At 43.5% G+C, this 23,212-nt stretch overlaps 2 protein-coding genes across 4 annotated transcripts; both read left to right on the top strand.

The window, feature by feature from the left end:
• Positions 1–4,436: 4,436 nt before the first annotated feature.
• On the top strand, positions 4,437–14,711 carry Tmbim4 (transmembrane BAX inhibitor motif containing 4). Its single transcript, XM_021205445.2, has 7 exons — positions 4,437–4,602; positions 6,729–6,837; positions 8,104–8,209; positions 10,416–10,449; positions 11,630–11,747; positions 13,633–13,678; positions 14,418–14,711. The coding sequence occupies exons 1-7, from the start codon at positions 4,506–4,508 to the stop codon at positions 14,622–14,624; spliced, it is 717 nt and encodes a 238-aa protein (XP_021061104.1). The 5' UTR covers positions 4,437–4,505; the 3' UTR covers positions 14,625–14,711.
• Positions 14,712–16,864: 2,153 nt separating this feature from the next.
• Llph (LLP homolog, long-term synaptic facilitation factor) lies at positions 16,865–22,216 on the top strand. Of its 3 annotated transcripts, none has more exons than XM_021205745.2 (3): positions 16,865–16,948; positions 18,042–18,277; positions 21,361–22,216. In XM_021205745.2, the coding sequence occupies exons 2-3, from the start codon at positions 18,058–18,060 to the stop codon at positions 21,528–21,530; spliced, it is 390 nt and encodes a 129-aa protein (XP_021061404.1). In that variant the 5' UTR covers positions 16,865–16,948; positions 18,042–18,057; the 3' UTR covers positions 21,531–22,216. The 3 variants fall into 3 exon arrangements, with proteins under 3 accessions (XP_021061404.1, XP_029398384.1, XP_029398383.1); XM_029542524.1 differs by lacking the exon at positions 16,865–16,948 and adding an exon at positions 17,059–17,124; XM_029542523.1 differs by lacking the exon at positions 16,865–16,948 and adding an exon at positions 17,242–17,336.
• Positions 22,217–23,212: the final 996 nt, after the last annotated feature.

The following is a 23,212-nucleotide window of genomic DNA, read 5'->3' as shown; positions in this document are numbered from 1 at the left end:
AGCCATGGAGAGAGAGAGAGAGAGAGAGAGAGAGAGAGAGAGAGAGAGAGAGAGAGAGAGAGAGAGAGAGACACCAAGGCGGTCAAGAGCACTAGCTGCTTGCTACTCCAGGGGACCCAGGTTTGATTCCTAGCAATCACAAGGCAGCACACCAATATCCATAACTCCACTTCCAAGAGGTAAGAAGGCTTCTTTTCACTTCTAAAGACACAAGGCATGAACCTGGTACACAGACATATATGTAGGCAAAACACCCATACACATAAAATTATTTTTTAAGAGAAAGAGTGGAGAGCCATGAATTAGTGCCTATATGCCAGTGCTCATCTGGCTTCCTATTATAAGGTTCAGGATCCTGGTTCCAGGTGACAGTATAACTATCACACTCTTCAAATCTTCTGATTCATTAGAATGAGTCACAAGACCCAGGAGAGGTCTGTGAAGTCATCCTTCATTCCCCCCACCACCACCTCAGGGATTATTTCCAGGATTCAGTTTTGGAACATGAGATTGTACTAAATATCAGGAGGGTGTGGTTGACATTTCCAATGTGTTACTCATGTTCTTAGTCATTCCGGCACGGGTGTCATGCACGTTTCTTCAAACTACCTAAGGACTCAGCACGCATCACCTCTGGAGGCAGATTCAACTGTGGTTTAAGACAAAAGGCAATCCCGCCATTCCAGAAATTCCAGCAAAGAGGGGGAAATGCAGTGTTTCTTATGCCACGCAGTCACAACTACAGCAGGACTCCTTGGCCTAAGTATCAATGCAACCTGTTTTTTTATAGACAAGAACTGAAGCCCACAGATGTACAAAACTATGCTGCTCTTCCAGCTCACTTTTCTCAGAGTTCTTATCTCCAAACGTATCCATGTTAGTCACCGGAAACTCTCCATCCGAGAGTGGAATGCCACAGGGGTCTATTTTATGATGGCTATGTTCATTCTTCTCTCTCTCTTCACACCCTTCTTTACCTCCCTCCCTCCCTCTGATAATCTCTTCAAATTCTCAATAGTTACCAAATCCTACCTACCCTGTGGCAGCCAGTGAAGAGGGAGAGTTACCCTTAAATTATGTGTGCTTTAGGTGGCATCACACTTAATACTCTAGCAACTCCAATGTGTGGGTATTCTAATGTTTATTGAACACTAGAGAAAAATCACACCAGGGGAACTTGCTTTGGAATGTAAAACCTAGGGTTCTCTTTTCAATATTCTGCCAATCTTACAAACTTTCAGGATTGTGCCCATTAAAGTCAAATTGTCAACAAGATCCTTAAGTTTAAAAGAAGATGTTTACTGGGTATGGTAACACATGCCTTTAAACCAGCACTTAGAAAGGCAGAGGTAGGTAGATAGCCATGAGTTTGAAGTCAGCATGGTCTACATAGTGTGCTCCAGGTGAACCAGAGACATGTACACAGTGAGATACTGTGGAAAGTAGAGGAGGAGGAGGAGGAGGAGGAGGAGGAGATGCAGGAGGAAGAAAGAAAATTAAGAGAAAGAAAGCAAAATGAAAAAATGTAAAGTACTGGTTTTAGAATTGAAAAAAAAATATGTGGTTTTTAATTGTGTTGTTCTAGAATTAATATGTCTTTCCACTGAGAAGTTGCTCTGAAATGTTAGAGATTAATTTTTTAAAAGGCTCAACTCTGGCTAAAGCCCAAAGAGAAGCTGACTTGAATAGATTTTGCTAACTTATATGCATACACCTTACATTTATGCAGTCCACATATGCTGTCATCTTGAAATCTCTCTCAGGTTCTGACTCTAGGCTACACCTTGAACAGTTTAAACACAGACAGAAGTCTGGCCACTAAGGCAGGAGGCTACAAGTCTGATTGCTAAGGCAGACCGAAGATGTACATGGCCAAGATTTTACATATTGTCAGAATTATTTTAAGTATATCAATGTTCTTTTTCAAATACCCAGAGTCATCATGCTCGCCTGGTAAAAGTATGCTTTTCTCAAGAAGAGAGCTAGAGGCTTCATGGTGGGCTCGGACATCAAGTCAGCTAAGACCCTGTCAATCCTCCCTGTTCTTTCCATGTCTTTCTGTTCTGTTTAAAGCCTTTGCCGATACAGAAAGCAATACCAGCAGAGCAAAAGGATGCAGTAAGATTTGTTGGTGGTTCACAGTTTTCAGAACATTGTATCTTTCTACATTCAGAGTAAGTTCTGCCACCGTCCTCCCTTCCTTCTTTCTTTGTGCTCAGCAACAGTCACCGTTTGACTGTAGCTTAATTCCCCATGCGTTATATATACAACTGGATTCTCTGTACATCAGACATCCTGAGTGCTGAGATGCAAGCTTTGGCAGAGGTGGACACCATTGTTGTATGTGCCGCTCCCATGTTGCATTGTCCTTTAAGGGTTCACTTTTTTTTTTCCAAGACTGGGTTTCTCTGTGTAGCCCTGGCTGTCCTGGAACTCACTCTATAGACCAGGCTGGCCTTGAACTCAGAAATCCATCTGCCTCTGCTTCCCAAGTGCTGGGATTAAAGGCATATGCCACCATTGCCAGGCCAGGGTTCACTTTTAAACAAAAGCTTGAGGCAGACAACACCAGTACAAATTCTAGAGTGACAACAACGGAGCATTAAACCAAGCTCAGTTAGGCAGTGCCTTGTAATTTGTGCTGGTCGTAGCCATGTCACATACATTATATCTGGTTTTTCTGGAGTGTGACATTGTCAATCCCTTAGTTTTAACCACTTGATGAATACTTAGAGACGTTTCCTTTTGGTATTTAGCTACATTTTTTCTGATCATTAGTGAGAGTAAGCGACTCTCCCTGTGTTTATTACCTAGTTGGCTTCATTCTATGCAAGGTCTGGATTTGTGGTCATTCTTTTTATAGTATGGAATGGTAGCTTTATATAGATGTGTATATTAAAAATATTTCCTGGGCTAGAGAGATAGTTCAGAGGTTAAGAGCACTGGCTGCTCTTGCAGAGGTCCTGAGTTCAATTCCCAGCAACCACATGGTGGCTCATAACCATCTACAATGAGATCTGGTGCCTTCTTCTGACCTGCAGTCATATATGCAGGCAGAATGTTGTATTCATGATAAATAAATAAATAAATCTTTTAAAATATTTCTCATTCCATAGTTTGCTCTTCACTCTTTTATAATGAAATTTACTCCTAGGTGTTCCCAGTTTTATATAGTGTGTCAATCTCTGTAGATTAAACAATCTTTGCTTTCCTCCAAATTATAAAGAGACTATTTTATATAACTTTAAGTTCTAATATTTTGTCTTTCACATAGGGGCCACAATCCAGCTAGAATTATTTCTTTCTGAATGAGATATTGGTGATGTCTTTAGATAATAAAAAGGTAGGTTCCCAATTCATCTCCAGCTTGCCTTCTATAACAAATACTATTTTTTACAGCTTTATTGAAGTAACAGCATGTTTTAAAAAAATAATAAAAAGCTAAGCATTTTTCGTTCTTGTTATTGTGGAACATATCTGAGAAAAATTTCCTGAAAATATTACATTTTTAGTTTTAGAATAGACAGTTCTTCGATATTTTGAATCCTCCTTGCTGGGTCTTTGGGGTGAGTCAAAGTAAACTCATAGAAATAATTACAAGTGGGTCAGTTTGTACGCCTTTAATCCCATCTCATGAGACAGAGGCAGGTGCATCTCTATGAGTTTAAGATCAGTCTGGTCTACATAACGAGTCTCAGGGCAGCTAGATGCATATTGAGACCCTTTAAAACAATAAAGATAAAAAAAAGTTAGTGGTGTCCTGGAATATTTCTTTGGTGAGTCTACACCTCATGCTTGCAATAGTGTCGTGACAGATGCATTTCGTTATCGCCACCTTCTCTGTCATTCTTCCTTTGGTTTCGGTCATGAATTCTATATTTGACATTCAGTGGTCTGGCCTTTGTTCATCTGTCCAGCCTCATTCTTTGGCACTTGTCCCGTACACCACCACGATAACTTTGCCCTCTCAATTTGCAAATATCGATTCCTTGAAAACCTGAATTACGTCCAGGGGATGGGGGTGGGGTGGGGGTGCGATGGGGGGGGTTGCATTATTTAATTTTAAAAGGAGGGGGATCTGTTTTAAAAAGAAATGGTCAATAAATGAAGGCCTAAATGTTGCTTTAAAATAATTTTACTTAAAAGTGCATTCCTGGACTGAGTATTGAAGTGAATTAATGAGAGGTTGTTGAATCTTTCTATCACGTTTGGCACTCTTTCTGGAAGAGATTCTCTAGCGGCCTAGAGGAACTTTTTGAGGAAAAATCCTAGAAAATTTTCCCTTGTGATGACGTGGGAGAGAGCACTCCGTCTCCTACTAAAAGCAACCTCCTCTCCAAGTGGAGACTTTTTCCGTGGAAGCGATCGACTGGTTCGGCGCTCGCTGCAGAGAGGCAGTTCGGCTAGTTCTGTCTGGCAGCCATCCCGGAAGTGGGTGAAGGCGGTTATGGTCAGTGTAGGCTCCGTCCTCGGCGGGGCTGGTGCGGGCGCGCGCTGCTGGCGACATGGCTGACACGGACCCGGGCTATCCTCGCTCGTCCATCGAGGATGACTTCAACTATGGCAGCTGCGTGGCGTCGGCCAGCGTGCACATCCGCATGGGTATGCGGCGGGTGGCCAGGGGGACCAAGTGACCGGAGGGAGACATAGTTGTCATCTCGAGGTGTGGGCCGGGTCGCCTAGGCCAGCAGCGGCCCTCAACCTGAGGGTCGTAACCGGGACCCTTTCACAGGGGGTCGCTTAAGGTCATCTGCACATCAGATATTCACGTTACGATTCGTGACAGTAGCAAAGTCACAGTTCTGGAGTAGGGACGGAGACAATTGCGTGTTTGGGGTCAGCACAGCAGGAGGATCCGTATCAAGCATTGGGAAGGTTGGAAGTCATCACCCTTGTTTTCTCGTTCCCCGTGCTGAGAGCTTCTGGCAACCGAGACCTTACCATCCTAGTCATTACTGTGTCCCCGCGGGGTACAGAACTCGGCATACGTGTGTGTGATGACTGAGAAGTTTCCCAGACAGATGCATAAAGTCACGGCGGCGCAAAGTTTATGACTGTTTAGGCTGTTTGTTGTCGCCGCGTAACGAAGCGGAATTCACTGTCCACCAAAGGTCACTTTACCGAAACGGACCCGGCAGGGCAGCTCAAACCGGTTCTGGAGAAAGAGAGAGAGAGAGAGAGAGAGAGAGAGAGAGAGAGAGAAAAGAAATTTTGAAGGTGGTTCTGACGCATCTAGAATATCTAGTCCGATATTCCTGTAATGAATTTTGAAATTATTTTGACAAGTGATTTAAATATATTTTAAAATATATTCATTATGAAAAAATACCCGTAGCAGAAAATTTGCCACCCCAGGCACCTTTGATGTACCACCCGGTAATGTTTTGTAACCCTGTTGTATTTCCTGTCCAGAACTTAATCATCTCTCAAAGCAAAAGTGAAATTGTATCCATAAGTAACTCCCGTTGCCTGCCTCCTCTGCCCTTGGCAACTTCCATTTCTTCAGTCTTTATGAAACTGCCTCAGTAAAAACGAATTCATACACGTTAGCCTTTGTGACTGGCATGTTTCTGTTAATGTCTTTAAAGCTCACCCATGTCATAGTGTATGTGTGTCCGACTTTCTTCCTTTCTCTCAGACCTAGTCCAGAATGCCACGTAGATCATGTCTGTTGGGTGTTTTTTTGTTTGGTTGTTTTTTTTTTTTTTTTTTTTTCCTCTTCAGATCTACGTTATTCACTTGGTACTGCCCTGTGTGTTTACGATTCCCCACTCCCTATCCTCCATGGCCGGATTGCTCATTAGCCCTTGCTATTGAAGAATCCTCCGATTTCTCTTTGCGCCTGTGTACTTTTCTTTCTTCAAGGTCGTTCTCTTGGATGCTTGAACAGTTATGGATAAAACTGTTTTGTAAACTCCTGTGGGTGTGTGTGTATACATAGTTTCAACTCATTTAGATAAATACCAAGGTGCATGGTAGCTGGGTCGTATACAAGAATGGACTTTGTACTGTAAGAAACCACTAGACTGTGACCCTGCATTCCTAGCAACAAAGAATGAATTCTTCTCTTCTTCATCCTTGCCATAATTTGGTGCAGTCATTATTTTGGATTTGGGCCATTTTAATAGGTTTTCTTTCTTTCTTTCTTTCTTTCTTTCTTTCTTTCTTTCTTTCTTTCTTTCTCTCTCTCTCTCTCTCTCTCTCTCTCTTTTTGTTTTTTGTTTGATTTTTGTTTGTTTGTTTGTTTTGTTCTGTTTTGTTTTTTGTTTGTTTGTTTGTTTGTTGTTTGTGCTTTGCTTACCAGGTATATCTTTTGCAAATATTGTCTCCCAATCTGTGGCCTGTCCTTTCATTCTCTTGATAGTACCCATTTTAAAAACTTCTTCGTTTTTTTTTTAGCTTTATGGCCTTTGGGGAATTAGATACCCCAAATTCTAATTTTTAAATTATTTCTCTCCCTCTAGGTTTAGTTACAGGTTTTATTACTTAAAAGTGCTCGCTGCCAGGCCTCGCCATCCGAGTTAGAGCCTGGAAGTCACGTGGTGGAAGCAGGCTGACATGGCATCCGTTCTCCTCCACACTGGAACCATGGCTCATGCCCCTCTCATCCACCAAACAAAACAAGACAAAGACAAAATCAAAAAAACCTTATTTTTCAAGAAAGTTGGTCTTGACAGAGGGACTGATAGTTTGAAACCTGGCCACGTGACTATTTCCCTCTCTTGCAGCCTTCCTCAGAAAAGTCTACAGCATCCTCTCTCTGCAAGTCCTCCTGACTACAGTGACCTCCGCTCTGTTCCTTTATTTCCAGCCTCTGCGGACATTTGTCCATGAAAGGTAAGAGAAGGAGATGATTCTAAATGGTCTCCAGACATCTCATCTGATGAAAGTATTTTCCTATCATAAAAGTCCATCATCTAACCCTTGTGAGTCTGACTCATTTTTGACGAAGGAGAATATTTCACAACACGTTATCCTACCTCATCTTCATAGTTTTATAGAGTTAAACCAAATAGAATTAATTAAGATCTGAACTGCCTGATTTCCCATCCAGATGACAGCTCTTGACAACTGAGGACTGACATGTCAACTGTATACAGCTACATCCAAACATCTAGTATAGAGCCCACCTGTAAATAAAGGAATATGTTCATGTTCCATAGTACTGCAGGCTGCTGAGGTGGCTCAGCCTGGGGAGACTGTGCTAGGGGTAATGAGCCATGGAACCTTTGAGGTAGAAAGAGAAAATCGACTCCTACAAGTTGTCCCCAGACCCTCCATACATGTGTGCTGGCGCTCAAACACCCATGTCCCTTCTCATACAGCAGACAAACAAAATAAGTAAAACTTAAAAAAAAAAAAAAAGAAAGAAAAGAAAGAAAAAATATTTTGCTGTATACATCACAATTGTTTCATTTCATTGTATTTAATTGTACCATCCGTCTTTTTACCGTCTTGTCCCTAAAGCCTAAGACTATACTTGCAAAATAAAGTTATGTGAAAACTGTGTGGTTGTGTTAATCTTGGTTTGTTGACAGAATGATTTTACCAAGAAGTTTACAGAGGAGCCGCACCTGATCTATCACTTATGAAAGACTTTCCTCTCAGCATAAGTATTTAAGGGGTAAAAATAAGATGGTTTCTTATTTGAAAGGAAATAATGAAGAGTGGCTATTTTCTAAGAAGTAGATTGTCTCTCCTAACAAAGGAGATCTTAAACTATTGGTTGGCTATTCTGTGATTTAATTATTTAAGTTATAGCCCTGTGGTAAATACCCTAAAAGAGTAGCCATGTGTAAATTTCACTTCTAATTTAATATTTTTTGCTTAATGTATTTTACTTAACAAAATACTATGCTAATTACAAATATTACTGCACTGTGAAGGACATCAGTAAAGGAAAGATAGATAAACAGCCCCTCCCACCCCCTTACAGCCCCTCCCACTCTTTTATAGCCCCTCTGTATTCCACACTCTTCAACCTTTCCAGTTAGAAAATAAGTTTTTTTAAAAATTCTTGTAGTTACATAGATTTTACTAAGTTGTATACCACCATCCCAGCTATTTTAAGCTTGACATGCTTTTTAATGTTATGTCTTTCAGCCCTGCCTTAATTGTGGTGTTTGCTCTGGGATCTCTGGGCTTGGTCTTTGCGCTGACTCTGCACAGACACACGCATCCTCTGAACCTCTATCTACTCTTTGCATTTGTAAGTACTTTAATACTGTCTATGCCATTAGCATTTAACCTGGGCTTCCAAAACGCTTGTTTAATTGTATGTATGTCTACGTGTATGTGTGTGTGTGTGTGTGTGTGTGTGTGTGTATTGGTAACAATGGGAGAATAAAACTAATTGTGTGTACATGTGCTTGTCTGTGCATTAGCATGTGGGGGTCAGAGCCTAGCCCTAGACATCTTCCTCTTTTGTTGTCCACCTTGATTTTGAGACAGGGTCTCACCAAATCTGAATGTGCGATTTCAGCTAGACTTGCTGAGTGCTAAGCCACAGAACCCGGCCGTCTCTGCCCTCCAGCATGGGGTTACAAGCATCCCTCACCACACCAGGCTTCACTTGGGCTGCGGGGATCTGAACTCAGGGCCTCATGCTTGCCCTGCAAACACTTTACCCACCGACCGGCCCATCTCCCAGCCCCGAAGCTTTAGTTGGACTATTTTAGGAAATGACTTACATGGATATTCTTTTAGCACTCATAGCCATCCTCTGCTTTAGTGGTTCTTCTGTTCTTAGGATTTAGTGGCAAACACAGCAACCTGGAACCAGATGGCCTGGCTTCTCCACCCTCTGCATATGCAACATTTGGCAAGGCCTTTTTGTATACACATAAAATGAAAATTGTAAGATCAGTCATCTGTGTGACACTTTGTGCGTCCAGATTTCTGAAAGTTGGAGCAGGAGATTGCATTGTGCATTTAACTGAGAGAATACAAGCTCATGGTGAATTCTGTGTTACTTTCACATCTTCTCTCAGTTCTCTTAATGTCATTCTTTATTTTTTAACTTGTTAAAAACTTATAGATGGGAGAATCTAACATTAGGTTCTATTTACTTGCTGAGACAGTTGCTAAAATTAAAATCCCAGTTGACTTCTATATAAACTTCGTCTTAATTCGAGTAAGGTTGGTAACGCTCTGTTTTACATGATCTTGTCTCGCCTCCTGACAGTTTCTCCAAGGCATTGGAAAAGCAGTGTGTGTTGTCAGAGCAGCGCAAAGAGGCCACTGTTGTGAGGCAGATGCTTCAAAGAAAGGCATCTGTGATTCTGCAAATCGTTCATATTAAAGTGATGCTCATGACTTTAAGAATTATTCATTTGCTGGGCGGTGGTGGCATATGCCTTTGATCCCAGCACTTGGGAGGCAGAGGCAGACGGATTTCTGAGTTCGAGGCCAGCCTGGTCTTCAAAGTGAGTTCCAGGACAGCCAGGGCTATACAGAGAAACCCTGTCTCAAAAAAAACCAAAAAAAAAAAAAATTTTTTTTTTTTAAAGATTTATTTATTTATTATATGTAAGTACACTGTAGCTGTCTTCAGACACTCCAGAAGAGGGAGTCAGATCTTGTTACGGATGGTTGTGAGCCACCATGTGGTTGCTGGGATTTGAACTCCGGACCTTCGGAAGAGCAGTCGGGTGCTCTTACCCACTGAGCCATCTCTCCAGCCCCCCCTTTTTTTTTTTTTGTAGCACAGGATAGACCCTGTTTTGCCCAGCAGAGAGCTCTGACTAGAAAAACCTCAGCCAGTGGTGTCATGAGCGAGATGGCATTTGTCATTACGTGACCCACTCATCTGGGCTTCCTCTAAAGCTGTTTAACAAATAAGGAAGTGTGGAGGGCACGGTTCCTTCCTCATTGCTCCCGCAACTCCTGTGACACAGTTTCTTCATTGTTGAATTTTGTTGTTTTCTTTTGTCCTTCTGCGGCAAAGTAAGAAAGGAAAGGAATTTCTCCTGCTCTGTCACAGTGTGTATGTATATGTGTGTACTTACTTTTTCAAACAGTACTGTTTCAGAGTGACACAGTATCCTCGTCTATATTAGTATTTATAGTCTCCTGTCTCCTGCAGGTACTTTACTACAGGGTGGGGTTGCTCGTCCTATTACACATATCTACATATAACAAGAGAAAAGTAATCTCCTATGTTAATTCCATGATTTGACCTTCCTATTACAAAACTTTGGCTAAAGCTTAAAAGCCACAGTGAGGAGGTAAATATTCACAATGCCCCAGGGCCCCTGGAATTATACTGTCCTGGCCCAAGCATGCCATAGATTCCCCTGAAGCTAACGTGAGACCATTCCTGTGGGACTGCTAGACTACTAGACATGAGAATGTGTGTGTGTGGAGGGGTAGAGTCCATTTTTCATGCCTCCCTTAATGAGAGTTTCTTTCCTTAGACACTGTCAGAATCCCTGGCCGTGGCAGCTGTTGGTAAGTCCCTTTATGTGTTACCGTTTTACTGTGGATAAAATCTTTCAAGTAACAAAGTATTTGGGGTTAAACTTTAACATCATAAGATGTTATATTTGACTTGTGTCGGTAAGCACAAGTCAAATATTTATACTTTATGTAGTTCAGCCAAGCTGAGAGGAAACGGGGAAACAGGAGTGGAGACTAGCTTTTCACCCTGTTGACAGAAATGGGATATGAGAGTTGATCTCTCCTACTTCCAAGGTCTCTTCTGTCACACTTCACTCCCTAAGAACTGCCCGCATTAAGTTGTGGCTGCTCCATCCTCCTGTTCCCCAAATGGCACACGGGATGCAGGGTCATTTCTAGTCTGTATTCCATGTGTTTCCTGGCCAAGTGTCTGCTATAGTTTTGTGATGTCCCCTAATAATGTCTCAAATAAAAAATTCCAGTGAGTCATAATAAAAAACCAGAGTGTTCGCAGGTGGGTTACTGTGGGTGTCACAGAGGTCTGCACTAACTGTTTGAGTACCAGCAAGTCGTTCTCTATGAGAAGTACCTATCTCTCTTCCTGTTCTGCCATTGCTGCTTTTAACCATTTGGTCCTCTGTACCGTGGGTAAACGGCAGGCGGTCTCAGACATCCTGCTTGTTCTCCTTGCTCAGTTGCCTTGGGTTGGGCTGCTCAACTGACTGAGCAATCTAAGTGATGGCTAACGTCGCTGCCCCTGTCTGGGAACACACAGTCAGAAGTCCCAGACAGGGCACTGCCACGCTTAACTACAGGGACCTTACAAAGACCCAGATAAGTGCCAATGGAGCCAGTCCTGGTCATATAAACTATCTCTACAGTTTGGTTAACTATAAGATAATGTCACCTACTTATTTTGTATAAATAACTATTTGGGGGTTTTAAAATTTTCCTATGTGTGTGGTTTTACGGAATTCTAATTGTCTGTATTGGTAAGTGGACTAGAAGAGAGCCAGAGTGGAGGACCAGAGAGGAGTGGAGTGGATCTGATTAAATACATTGTGAACATGTGTGGGAATGCTACAGCAAAACCCATTATGTCTAGATAATTAATACACACATCATGAACATTTAAAAAACTAAAACGTAAGAGAATTCTTTTGTGGACATAGGTAGGCAAGGCTGTTTGTCTTGGCTGTTTATGCACGTTTTAACAGGTTTATTTTTGCAGTTACCTTCTATGATGTATATCTGGTTCTGCAAGCGTTTATAATGACTACTTCAGTCTTTCTCGGCTTGACTGCCTATACTCTACAATCAAAGAGAGATTTCACCAAATTCGGAGCAGGGTAAGTACTAAGTCTTGGGACGGACACACACACACTATATTACAAGTAGTGAGGAAATGCTGTTGTATTGGTGTCAGCATCTTTAACATGGAGGTTAATACAAAGCCATCTCTGAGTGCTGGGACTAGGTCCTCCTCTCTGAGTGCTGGGACTAGGCCCCCCTCTCTGAGTGCTGTGACTAGGCCCTCCTCTCTGAGTGAGTGCCGGGACTAGGTCCTCCTCTCTGAGTGCTGGGACTAGGCCCTCCTCTCTGAGTGAGTGCTGGGACTAGGCCCTCCTCACTGAGTGAGTGCTAGGACTAGGCCCTCCTCTCTGAGTGCTGGGACTAGGTCCTCCTCTCTGAGTGAGTGCTGGGACTAGGCCCTCCTCACTGAGTGAGTGCTAGGACTAGGCCCCCCTCTCTGAGTGCTGTGACTAGGCCCTCCTTTCTGAGTGAGTGCTGGGACTAGGTCCTCCTCTCTGAGTGCTGGGACTAGGCCCTCCTCACTGAGTGAGTGCTAGGACTAGGCCCTCCTCTCTGAGTGCTGGGACTAGGCCCTCCTCACTGAGTGAGTGCTGGGACTAGGTTCTCCTCTCTTAGTGAGTGCTGGGACTAGGCCCTCCTCTCTGAGTGGGACTAGGTCCTCCTCTTTGAGTGAGTGCTGTGACTAGGTCCTCCTCTCTGAGTGAGTGCTGGGACTAGGCCCTCCTCTCTGAGTAAGTGCTGGGACTAGGCCCTCTCTCTGAGTGAGTGCTGGGACTAGGCCCTCTCTCTGAGTGAGTGCTGGGACTAGGCCCTCCTCTCTGAGTGAGTGCTGGGACTAGGCCCTCCTCTCTGAGTGAGTGCTGGGACTAGGCCCCCCTCTCTGAGTGCTGGGACCAGGCCCTCCTCTCTGAGTGCTGGGACTAGGTCTTCCTCTCTGAGTGAGTGCTGGGACTAGGCCCTCCCCTCTTGAGTGAGTGCTGGGATTAGGCCCTCCTCTCTGAGTGAGTGCTGGGACTAGGCCCTCCTCTCTGAGTGAGTACTGGGACTAGGTCTTCCTCTCTGAGTGCTGGGACTAGGTCCTCCTCTCTGAGTAAAGTTCTGGGACTAGGCCCTCCTCTCTGAGTGCTGGGACTAGGCCTCCTCTCCAGGAGCATTCATGGAGAAGGGCTGAGGAAAAGAAGGTGAATGTGCCTGCCCTCCTCTGCATCCCCCAAAGGACAGCGTTTAGAGCGCTGCTGTTCATGTGTGTTAGGAGCAGTGTTGGATTTACTGATGGTTCAGCCTTGGTTCTAATCTCATTTCTGTTGCCCTAACCAAATGTTTATGAATCCTTATGTTTTAGTTATTCTTTGGCAAAAATCTAGAGGTTTTTCTTCATAAAAATAATATGAAGAAATAATGAAGAGAATGGGCTTAAAAAGTGTTTTGGCGTCTAGAGAGATGGCTCATTGGTTAAGAACATTTGCTATTCTTGCGGGGACCTGGGTTCTGTTCCCAGCATCCTCATGGTGGTTTTCAATCATCACTCAGAGAACCTGGTACCCTCTTCTGACCTCTTCAGTTATCAGCAGGAATATGGTATACATGCATACATACTCACATAAAACTTTTTTTTTTTAATTTAAACAAGTGTTTTAGTAAGGAATATTGTGACCTGGTAACCTTTAGTAAGGAATATTGTGACCTGGTAACCTTTAGTAAGGAATATTGTAACCTGGTAACCTTTAGTAAGGAATATTGTGACCTGGTAACCTTTAGTAAGGAATATTGTGACCTGGTAACCTTTTGTAAGGAGTATTGTAACCTGGTAACCTTTAGTAAGGAATATTGTAACCTGGTAACCTTTAGTAAGGAATATTGTAACCTGGTAACCTTTAGTAAGGAATATTGTAACCTGGTAACCTTTGGTTTTTTTTCCAGGTTGTTTGCTGGTTTGTGGATTTTGTGCTTGGCAGGATTCTTGAAGGTGAGTTGTTTTAGAACAGCTAACTCGAATATAACTCTGCCTATGTCAGCATAAGTCACCTAAAAGTCCCTGAGTGTCATTTATAGAGGACACTTAGTCGTAATTATCTAGAGTACTTACATATAAGATATTGAATAATTTCAGTGAAAATCAGTCTTATGTTAATCATTATCACCAACTGAGAAAAAGGTGCACGCACAAATAAGAGAAATTGTACACAAAAGGCCCTGACTTACAGCCGCCAACTTCCGAGTGGCTCTCTTTACTCTGAAAAAGGCGTAGCTGATGAGAGAAAAGGTGCTTTTCCTTAAGCCTGATGGCCTGAAGTCGATCCCTGAGACCCACAGAGTGGAAGGCCTCTTCTGATGTCCACATTCATTCATGCATGCTGCTGTGGTGTGCATAGGCACACACACAAACACAGGAAATGAATAAATGTCACAAAAAATTTAATTCTTAAAAGAGTAACATTTTAAAACAGTTCATGTGTAGAATGTTACTATTCCAAGTAGTGAACTTAACTGAAGGATAACTGCTTCTCCACAAATGCCTGCTTCCATGAAACCAGCAAACATGAGTTTAGCTCTGCCTGCCTTCCACCTGCAGCATCTGTCTTCATCCATCGGCATTGTGTGTCCTTGTCACATGAGCCGCTGGCAGGAGATTGTATTAAAAGTCTCTGAAGTGGGTCTGGTGTGACTTCTGAGGATAAGCGTATTCCTTACTCCCTTGCCTGTAGCTGTTTTTTTACAGCGAGACAGTGGAGCTGGTCTTGGCCTCTCTAGGCACCCTCCTCTTCTGTGGGTTCATCATCTATGACACACACTCGCTGATGCACAGACTCTCTCCCGAAGAGTACGTGATAGCTGCCATCAGTCTCTACATGGATATCATCAACCTCTTCCTGCACCTGTTGAAGTTTCTGGAAGCAGTTAGTAAAAAGTAACTGAGCAGTATTCAGAGACAGTTTTACTATGAAAAAAAGTTTGAATTATACTTAAATATTAATATTAAAAGCACTTGTGATCTTTAATGGCATTCTGTGTTCTTCTACAACTTAGAATCTTATTATTCTGGTTTTCTTCTCATTTCTAAATCCTTGACTTCAAGTGTCAGGCAAGAGTTATTAAAATGTCTTTTCCTTTTTCATAAACTGAGGCAGGGTCTCTATGGAGTCCAATATGACCTCTCATTCAGGGTCTTACTATGTCAGCTTCCTATGTCCTGGGAATACAAGCATGTACCACCTGCCTGACTTATTTATTTTTTTACAAGTGTTTTGGGGGCATGTATGTATATGCAGCATGTGTATGTCTGGGGTCTGCAGAGGCCAGAAGCGGGTGCTATACCACCTGGAGCTGGCGTTGCAGACTGTTGTAACATGGAAACTGCACTGGAGTGCTCTACAAGAGTAGCAAGCACCCTTCAGAATCAATGAGCCATTTGTCAGCTCACTCTTCACCTCTAAAAATGTCTAGTTTATAAATTGAAATTTACTGGTGTAAAATACATTTGATAAAAATGAACTGTGTTTATATTTAATGGTAACAAATTTCATATAATTAGTTTTTATAAGAGCTTTTTCATGCCAAATTGTGGAATGTATCTCAATACATAATAGGTTGATTTTATTTTCCAAATATCTGTTCAAAAGCCACAGCCTTTTGGTACATGAAGCTGCCAATTTAGAGCATCTGTAAGGTTGATTTTTAAAACCCAGGGTATGCATGCTTTCTTTTGTTTTAATGCCAACTGTATTTTCCCTGTGTTAAAAAAAATCTTAGAACTTGCTATACTATATGCATGGTTTCTTCAAAAAGACACAACTCTTCTAGCAATTAAACAGGGATTTTATAAGTCATCACTAAAGATAACTCCTGAGGGCTGGAGATCTGGCTCAGTGCTTAAGAGCACCTGTTGCTCTTGCAGAAGACTTGGGTTCAGTTCTGTGGTGATCTGGATATGCTTGGCTCATGGGAAGTGGCAATATTGGGAAGTGTGGCCTTGTTGGAATAGGTGTGACTTTATTGGAGGAAGTGTGTCACTGTGTAGGTGGGCTTTGAGGTCTCCTAGTGCTCAAGCTTCACCCAGTTCAGAAGAGAGCTGCCTGGCTCCCTTCAGATCTGGACTTCTCCAGCACCATGTCTGCCTGCATGCTGCCATGCTTCCTGCCATGATGATAATGAACTGAACCTCTGAAACTGTAAGCCAGTCCCAAGTAAATGTTTTACTTTGTAAGAGTTGCTTTGGTCATGGTGTCTTCACAGTAATGGAAACCCTAACTAAAACTGGTTCCCAGCACCCTTGTGGTGACTCACAACCAACTGTAAATCCAGTTCAAGGTATGAGATGGCCTCTTCTGGCCTCCTCTGGTACCAGGCACACATGTGGTGCACATACATACATCATGCGGTGATCTGTTGAAAACACTGCTTCCAGGTAAGACTGGGTAGTTAACATTTGTTGCCTAATCACCTACTGAAGATCAATGAATGAGGTTCTATCTAGGCCCTAAGACACTATTCATCCATATCTTTCACAAATGTTAGAGACTTGCATATCGCTCATAAATACTGCAATATTAGAAGCACATGCAAAACCACACCTTTTTTGTAACCTCATTCACCCTAGGTTATCTTTGTCTCGGGTATGTAATAGTTTGGACAGATCAACATTGGTTGAAATAGCTTATTTTACACTTTAAACTCTTTGGGATAAGAAAAGAATATTCTCTCTGTTGGGTGACGCTTTGAAATATAATCTGGCATGCTGTGTATTTGACATATTTAAGCTGTACAATTTGATACATCCTCACATCCGCGTACCTCCTAGGATCCTCAGCCGAAATGAGAAAATTTCTAAGCTGCAATTAAAAAACAAAAACAAAAACAAAAACAAAACTCGGAAAGGGCTCCAGGATGATCAGAGCTAAGGAATCCCTTGGGAATCCTTTCTCGTCCTCACGGACGGATATCACGGGTAGGGCCCCCGGCCAGGCTTGGCCCATCCAAGGCTTTGAGATGCCTTGATTTATAATTTGCCACTCCGGACAGGAAATTCCTTAAGCTTTCCCCAAACACAACTGTCTCCTGTAGGTAGGTGTAGGGGACCACCAAAGCCTCGGGATCACTGAGAGAGCTGGTCGACCACGCCCCCCAAAGACCACGCCTCTCAAGAGTCCCGGCATGCTGTGCGCCGGCCCTGAACGGAAGCCGGAAGCGCCTGCACTTCCGGCTGGCGTCCCACGCGTGGTGAGCGGTCGTGTCTCAGGTGAGTTGCGTGGGCTTCGGACTCAGCTCTGCGGCGTGGAGGACTGGCTCGGATCCTGCCTCCGCGGCGAGCCCTGGCCGCGTCCTCGCTCGGTGCGGGGCTCAGGAGGGCGAGGCCCGGGGTGATGACGGCGGCGTCAGGCTCGCCCGGTGCTGTGGCCGATGGCGCCCCGCAGGGTGGGTTTCCGCCGCAGCCCCGCACGCGGAGTGGGGGCCGGTTAAGCAGAACTTGGTAGAAGGGAGCGGACGAGAGGCGGAGGATCAGAGCGAGCCTTGGGGAGAGCCATTTCCAGACCTAGACCGGAGGGAGATGTGACGGTCCTGGAGTGGGCGCTGTGCGGACTTGACGCGGGCGTAGCAGGAGCTTGCGTGTGGGGCGAGAGAGTAAGGTGAGAGTCGAGGCCCGAGAGGAGCGGGATGAGCCTTGATACACGAGGGGAGAAGTCATTAGAGAGGTCTTTAAAAGGCAGGGAGCTATGGTTTAAGCTGTTAAAAGTTCACACTAAACATTCGGTGAAGGATATTGGACAACACTCGGGAGGCAGAGGCAGGCGGATTTCTGAGTTCGAGGCCAGCCTGGTCTACAGAGTGAGTTCCAGGACAGCCAGGGCTATACAGAGAAACCCTGTNACAGCCAGGGCTATACAGAGAAACCCTGTCCCGAAAAATTAAAAAAAAAAAAAAAAAAAAACATCACCACTGCCAGGCTCTCCATTTACCTCTTATACTCCAGCATCCAGGGAATTTGAGCAGCTATAGTGTACTTAGTTCTTATAATAAATAAATAAAAAAAAAAAAAAAAAAAAAAAAAAGAGGATATTGGACAAGAACAGCGCAGAAGGTGATTTTAAGGCGGCGTTGTTAGCTTTCTCTGTCTAGTAAGCAGCTTTGAGAACGGCTTGAGTTATGACTTGTCCCTACTTAAAGGGGCCTGACGTTTCCGGACTTAGTTGATGCGCGTTCTGCATTGATCCTCACATAAGCTAAGCATGAGGGCACCGCACAGCTTCTCTTCCATCTGTTGGCCACCCACGTCCTTGCCAGTCAAGGGTGTGAACAGTAAACCTTTTGTTTGTGTTTCTGTTTACCGCCAGGTGAAGAAGAAGAAGCATGGCTAAAAGCCTGAGGAGTAAGTGGAAGAGGAAGATGCGTGCCGAAAAGAGAAAGAAGAATGCGCCAAGGGAGCTCAGCAGACTGAAGAATATCCTCAGAGTGGACGGGGATGCTCTAATGAAAGACGTTGAGGAGATAGCAACCGTGGTGGTACCCAAACATCGCCAGGAGAAAATGCAGTGTGAGGAGGCGCAGTGTGGCGCTGATGAGGAAAAGGGTGAGCTTGGGTGCTTTATTTACATGGTTTTTCTAAAAAAAAAAAAAAAAATCAATCGACTTTTTTCTTAGGGGCCTCTTTATTTTTTAAAGCTGTCTTCTACCCATTTCTACTTGTCCTTAATGTCAAGTCCAAAAGAACCTGGGGACAAATGGCTAGCTGTGGAGCTTATTAGATAATAAAGTACATGCTGGCTCCTCTCAGCTCACCCCCAACCCCCAAGTATATCTCCTTCACAAGCTTCCCTCTCCCATAGAACACTGCCACCCATCTCGGCTGTGCCTTTTCTTTCTTTCTCTCTCTCTCTCTCTCTCTCTCTCTCTCTCTCTCTCTCTCTCTCTCTCTCTCTCTCTCTCTCTCTCTCTCCTCCTGGATCCTCCCTTCCTCTCCGTCTCCTTCACCCCTCTTGTGTCCCTCCCTTGCCTCCCTACCCCTACTTCTCTCCTCTCATGGCCCGGTTTAGTCCACTGGCCATGTTTAGTCGTTTTCTTTCTCTCCTGCTCTGTACCTTCCCTCATTTCCACAGTAAACACTTCCTCTTCAACCACATTTGGAGCCGTCCTGTGCTCACTGTATGCACCTCACATACCTGGTGTGTTCACGTCTTTATCCTTTGGAAGCTTACGTTTCTATTAGAGCCTGTGTTTGTGAATAGCATCTGTGGGTTATTTAGAGTGGATCTTCAGCAACTAACACAGCAGCTTGAATGCCCCAGGAACTGAGGGTACTACAGGATGGAGCTTTGGATCCAGGCAGGTGTATAATTATCCCGAAAAGTCATAGAATCTCACTTTTGTTTACATCTTTTTAGAGACCCCTGTGTATTGTTTCTCATGGTTTAAAATTGGAGGCTCTGTATAATGCTGGATTCAGCAAAGAAAGGGGTATTTGTTTTAATGCAGCAAGCTAAATGAAGTGCTCATATGAGCCACTCTTGGGGCTGGAGAGATGGCTCAGTGCATAGGAGCATTGACTACACTTCCAGATGACCCGGGTTCAGTTCCCAGCACTCACACAGCAGCTCACAACTGTCAATAACTCCAGGAGCTGACACCCTCACACAGACATACATGCAGGCAAAGCACCAGTGTACGTCTGTTTTAAAAAGGCACCCTTAAGATAGAAGTGTGTTCATGTCTTGAAGGCCAAGGACCCCTATGTTCTTAGTGCTTGGTCTGAGTGTTAGCGTCCATTCCTCCAAAGAGAACCCCTCCTGCCTGGTTTCTGTTGGTCTGCTCTGAATCCACAGCCCTTGAGAGGTTTGACACTTGAACTGGCTGTGTCCCTTTCAGCGCACACATGCCACCTCTGCCCAGCAACTCTTTTCTCAGCTGTGCCCACCTAGGAGTTTCTCTCCCTCTTCTTCCAACCCCAAGACAGGCAGCTGCTAATGCAATTGGTCTTCTGCCTTGATTTGTAGCTTACTATCTCATTCTAAACTTCATGTTTTAGCAGATATCAATTTTTCCCTTTAAAGACAATACTGGTTTGTCATATGTGCCACATTTTATTTGTTTGTAGTTGGTATCTGGGGCATTTTCATGCTTCTGTGGTCTAGTAAATCTTAGTGTCCACATTTGTTTGTTTGTTTTTAATACCCATTTTCAGTGCTTTGGAGTATGGACTTAGAGATGGACTATGGCTTATACAGTAATTCTTTGCTTTTCTGTGCACCAGCCAGACATATCCACCTAGCAGTGCATGGGCTTCTCTGCACCTAGCAGTGCATGGGCTTACTTTCCAGGTTTAGGGGCTGTTTTTCACTGTCATCTTATGTTTCAAATATTTCACTGCAGCTGAGCTGCCTGTTTTTAAGGTTTGGTTGTTTCTGTCTGTGGATTGTAAACATTCTTTATAAATTCTGGGCATCTTGAGTCTCTTTTGAGTGGGTTCTTTCCTTTCCTTCTGGCTTTTGTGCCCCCTAATTTTCTTAATTTTATTGTGTAGGATCTTAGTATACTGTTCTGTTTTTATTTTTAACTTTGACTGTTCCCTTGAATAACTTCCTGCTCTTAATGGATATCTGTCGTATCTTTATGGGGGTATTGTTTGCTTCTGTAATTTGATCAGATATTTCTGCATTGTTTGTTACATTCTCTTGAGTTCTGCCGCCTTGCTTTCACTCTTGTTCCCTTCACACTTGTCTAGCCCTTTTTCTGAAATACCTGCTGCGTCGTCGCCATCGTTGATCGTCGAGAGGCACTGGGGTGGAAACTGGGGGGTGGAGGAAGCATCAGGACCGTGAGGAGGAGCCGTCCATCAGCACGGAGGCTCGTGGGGTGATTGGAGTGCTGCTGTTTTGTTTTTTTGTTTTTTTTAGGATATCTCCTTTTAGAATCTGTGCCTCTTCTTTTTTTCTCAGCATCCTGAGAGAATTCTCTCACTTTCTGCCTGGAGAATGCCTTGGTGTCCTCACTTGTAATATTTCAGGAGCTAAGTGGAATAGAAGTGGAGACAAGGGGAGTCCTCCAGTTTAGTCAGATCAGTAGAGCTTGGTCCTTTTGCCCTCAAGTACGTTCCTCTTCATGTCCCCGTTGCAGCTGGGGACTATGCAGCCTGTATAGTTTATTGGGCCAAAAAACTCAGCTGTCCCTTTCTTTCTTTGTCCCCTGTGTCTACACCAAAGCATTGCGTGTTACACCAAACCGCAAGTTGTTGCCCTCTACTCCCCTCTCTGTGCTTCATTTTAAAATATAAACCAGACTCTGCTCACTCGCCTGCTGACAATGTTACTTTTCAGGGCTGAAGAGGTGGCTCGGCACTTGGCGCTCTTAGAGTTCATTTCCCAGCTCCTGTGTCAGGTGGTTCACAGCCAACTGGAACATCAGCTCCAGGGACCTGACTGCACGCTCTTCTTCCTCCATGGGCACCCGCATATACATGCGTGCACACATGGATTTAGGAGCATGCAGCGGCATGTGTGGCTTATGTCTGACTTTGCTGTAAGGAGTGAAGGGCTTCTGTAAAAAATGCTTTCTTTGTTTTGATTTCAGACTCCATGTGGTTCAGACACTCCTGCACTTCCACAGGGTTGTCACGGGTGAATGTAATAGCTTCTCATTTTATTCTTGTTTCTAATTTAGATGACATGAAAATGGAAACTGAAATTAAGAGAAACAGAAAGACTCTTCTAGACCAGCATGGCCAATACCCAGTGTGGATGAACCAGAGGCAAAGAAAAAGACTGAAGGCCAAGAGAGAAAAGAAACGGGGGAAAAGCAGAGCAAAGGCCGCCAAGGGCCTGGCCTGGTAGACTTTAAAGACTGGCAAGGGAGCCAGGCGTGGTGGTGCACCCCTTTAATCCCAGCACTCGAGAGGCGGAGGCAGGTGGATTTCTGTGAGTTCAAGCCCAACCTGGTCTACAGAGCAATCCAAGACACCCAGGATTCCTTTACACAGAGAAACCAGGTCTTGAAAAAACAAGCAAACAAACAAAAAATCAGAAACTTTTTGTTTTCAGTTCAGACTTAGTTCTGTAATTCAAAACCAAAGTAACTCATTTGTGTTAGAAACTTGAATAAAATCTCTTCGGTGATGAAAGAATGTTATGCTGAAGTTGTGATTGGATACTGCCTGGTCCTGAGTGTTGTGAGCATGAGTGTGGTTATAATTATTTGATCTTACAGAATGGCCATTATACTCAGTTCCTCAGATTAAACATGCTTATATCAAAACAGTTTGGGCAGAAAGCTATTATGTTACCATATTCAGAAATTATGTTATCAAGGGCCCGAGGAAGAGTCAACTTCTGTTTCTTGTTGGGTGGCTCAAAACCAGCTCCCATGGATGCGACTTCTTGTGGCCATTACTGGCACTGACATTCTATGCACAAGCTTCCTACCCACTAATAACTAAAATAGTTAAAAAGGCCATCAGTGGATCTTACAAGTAGTATTTACTTGAAATGTTTATCTTTTCATAATTCATAATAAATGATATTTTGCCTGAAGATCTTGGAGTTTTGACATTTTTTATATATCATTAGGGTTTTCAGATACTGAGAAGACCAGCAGCCTTTAGTTCAGGTGGACTATTACGTGTACAGATTATTGTGTAATTAAAACAAGTGATCCTCAATTTCAATATTGTGTAGCTTAAAATAATGATAAAGTCTAGGGCTGGCAAGATGGCTCAGCGGGTAAGAGCACTGATTGCTCTTCTGAAGGTCCTGAGTTCACATCCCAGCAACCACATGGTGGCTCACAACCACCCATAATGAGATCTGACGGCCTCTTCTGGTGTGTCTGAAGATAGCAACAGTATACTTAAATAAATCTTTGGGCCGGAGGGAGTGGGATTGACCAGAGCAAACAGAGGTCCTAAATACAATCCCCAACAACCACATGAAGGCTCACAACCATCTGTACAGCTACAGTGTACTCATACATAAATCTTGGGAAAAAAAAAGGATAAAGTGACATTTCCCAGAGTGCGTTCTCAGAATCAGTTTCTCCGGATGCTTGGTTAAAATATATATGTATACATTCATTTGGCAAATGACTCATGTAAACATTGATGGGTATTAGACCTGGAATTAGTCTGACTACATACCAATGAGATGAGTGTTAATTGAATATGACTCTACGCTTTGTTCATTCCAACTATTTAAATTTAGCATTCCATCTGAAATTTTATTCTAGTCATATCCACCACCTTTGCGCTGAATAAAACCAGAAATACTAGAAATGTTGAGAACTGTGTATCTGTCCAAAAAAATTTATCCCTCCAGGAAAGAAAAATGTATGAGAGTAAGGTTACTTGGTCCTGAGACCTTAAAGTACCAGGTACCCTGCTGGGCATGCATATGGCCAGATGCTATAGAAGGAAGCACAAAATGATGCCAGGAGATGTTTAAAATCGGTGTGACAGTCCCTCCTCAATCCACCCAGTAGCTCATTTTAAATGTATTTTTAAAATCTTTCTGAAGGGGACAAG

Source organism: Mus pahari, chromosome 9, assembly GCF_900095145.1.
Source record: "Mus pahari chromosome 9, PAHARI_EIJ_v1.1, whole genome shotgun sequence".
Taxonomy (NCBI): Eukaryota; Metazoa; Chordata; class Mammalia; order Rodentia; family Muridae; genus Mus; species Mus pahari.
This window is presented reverse-complemented; position numbering and strand designations above follow the sequence as displayed.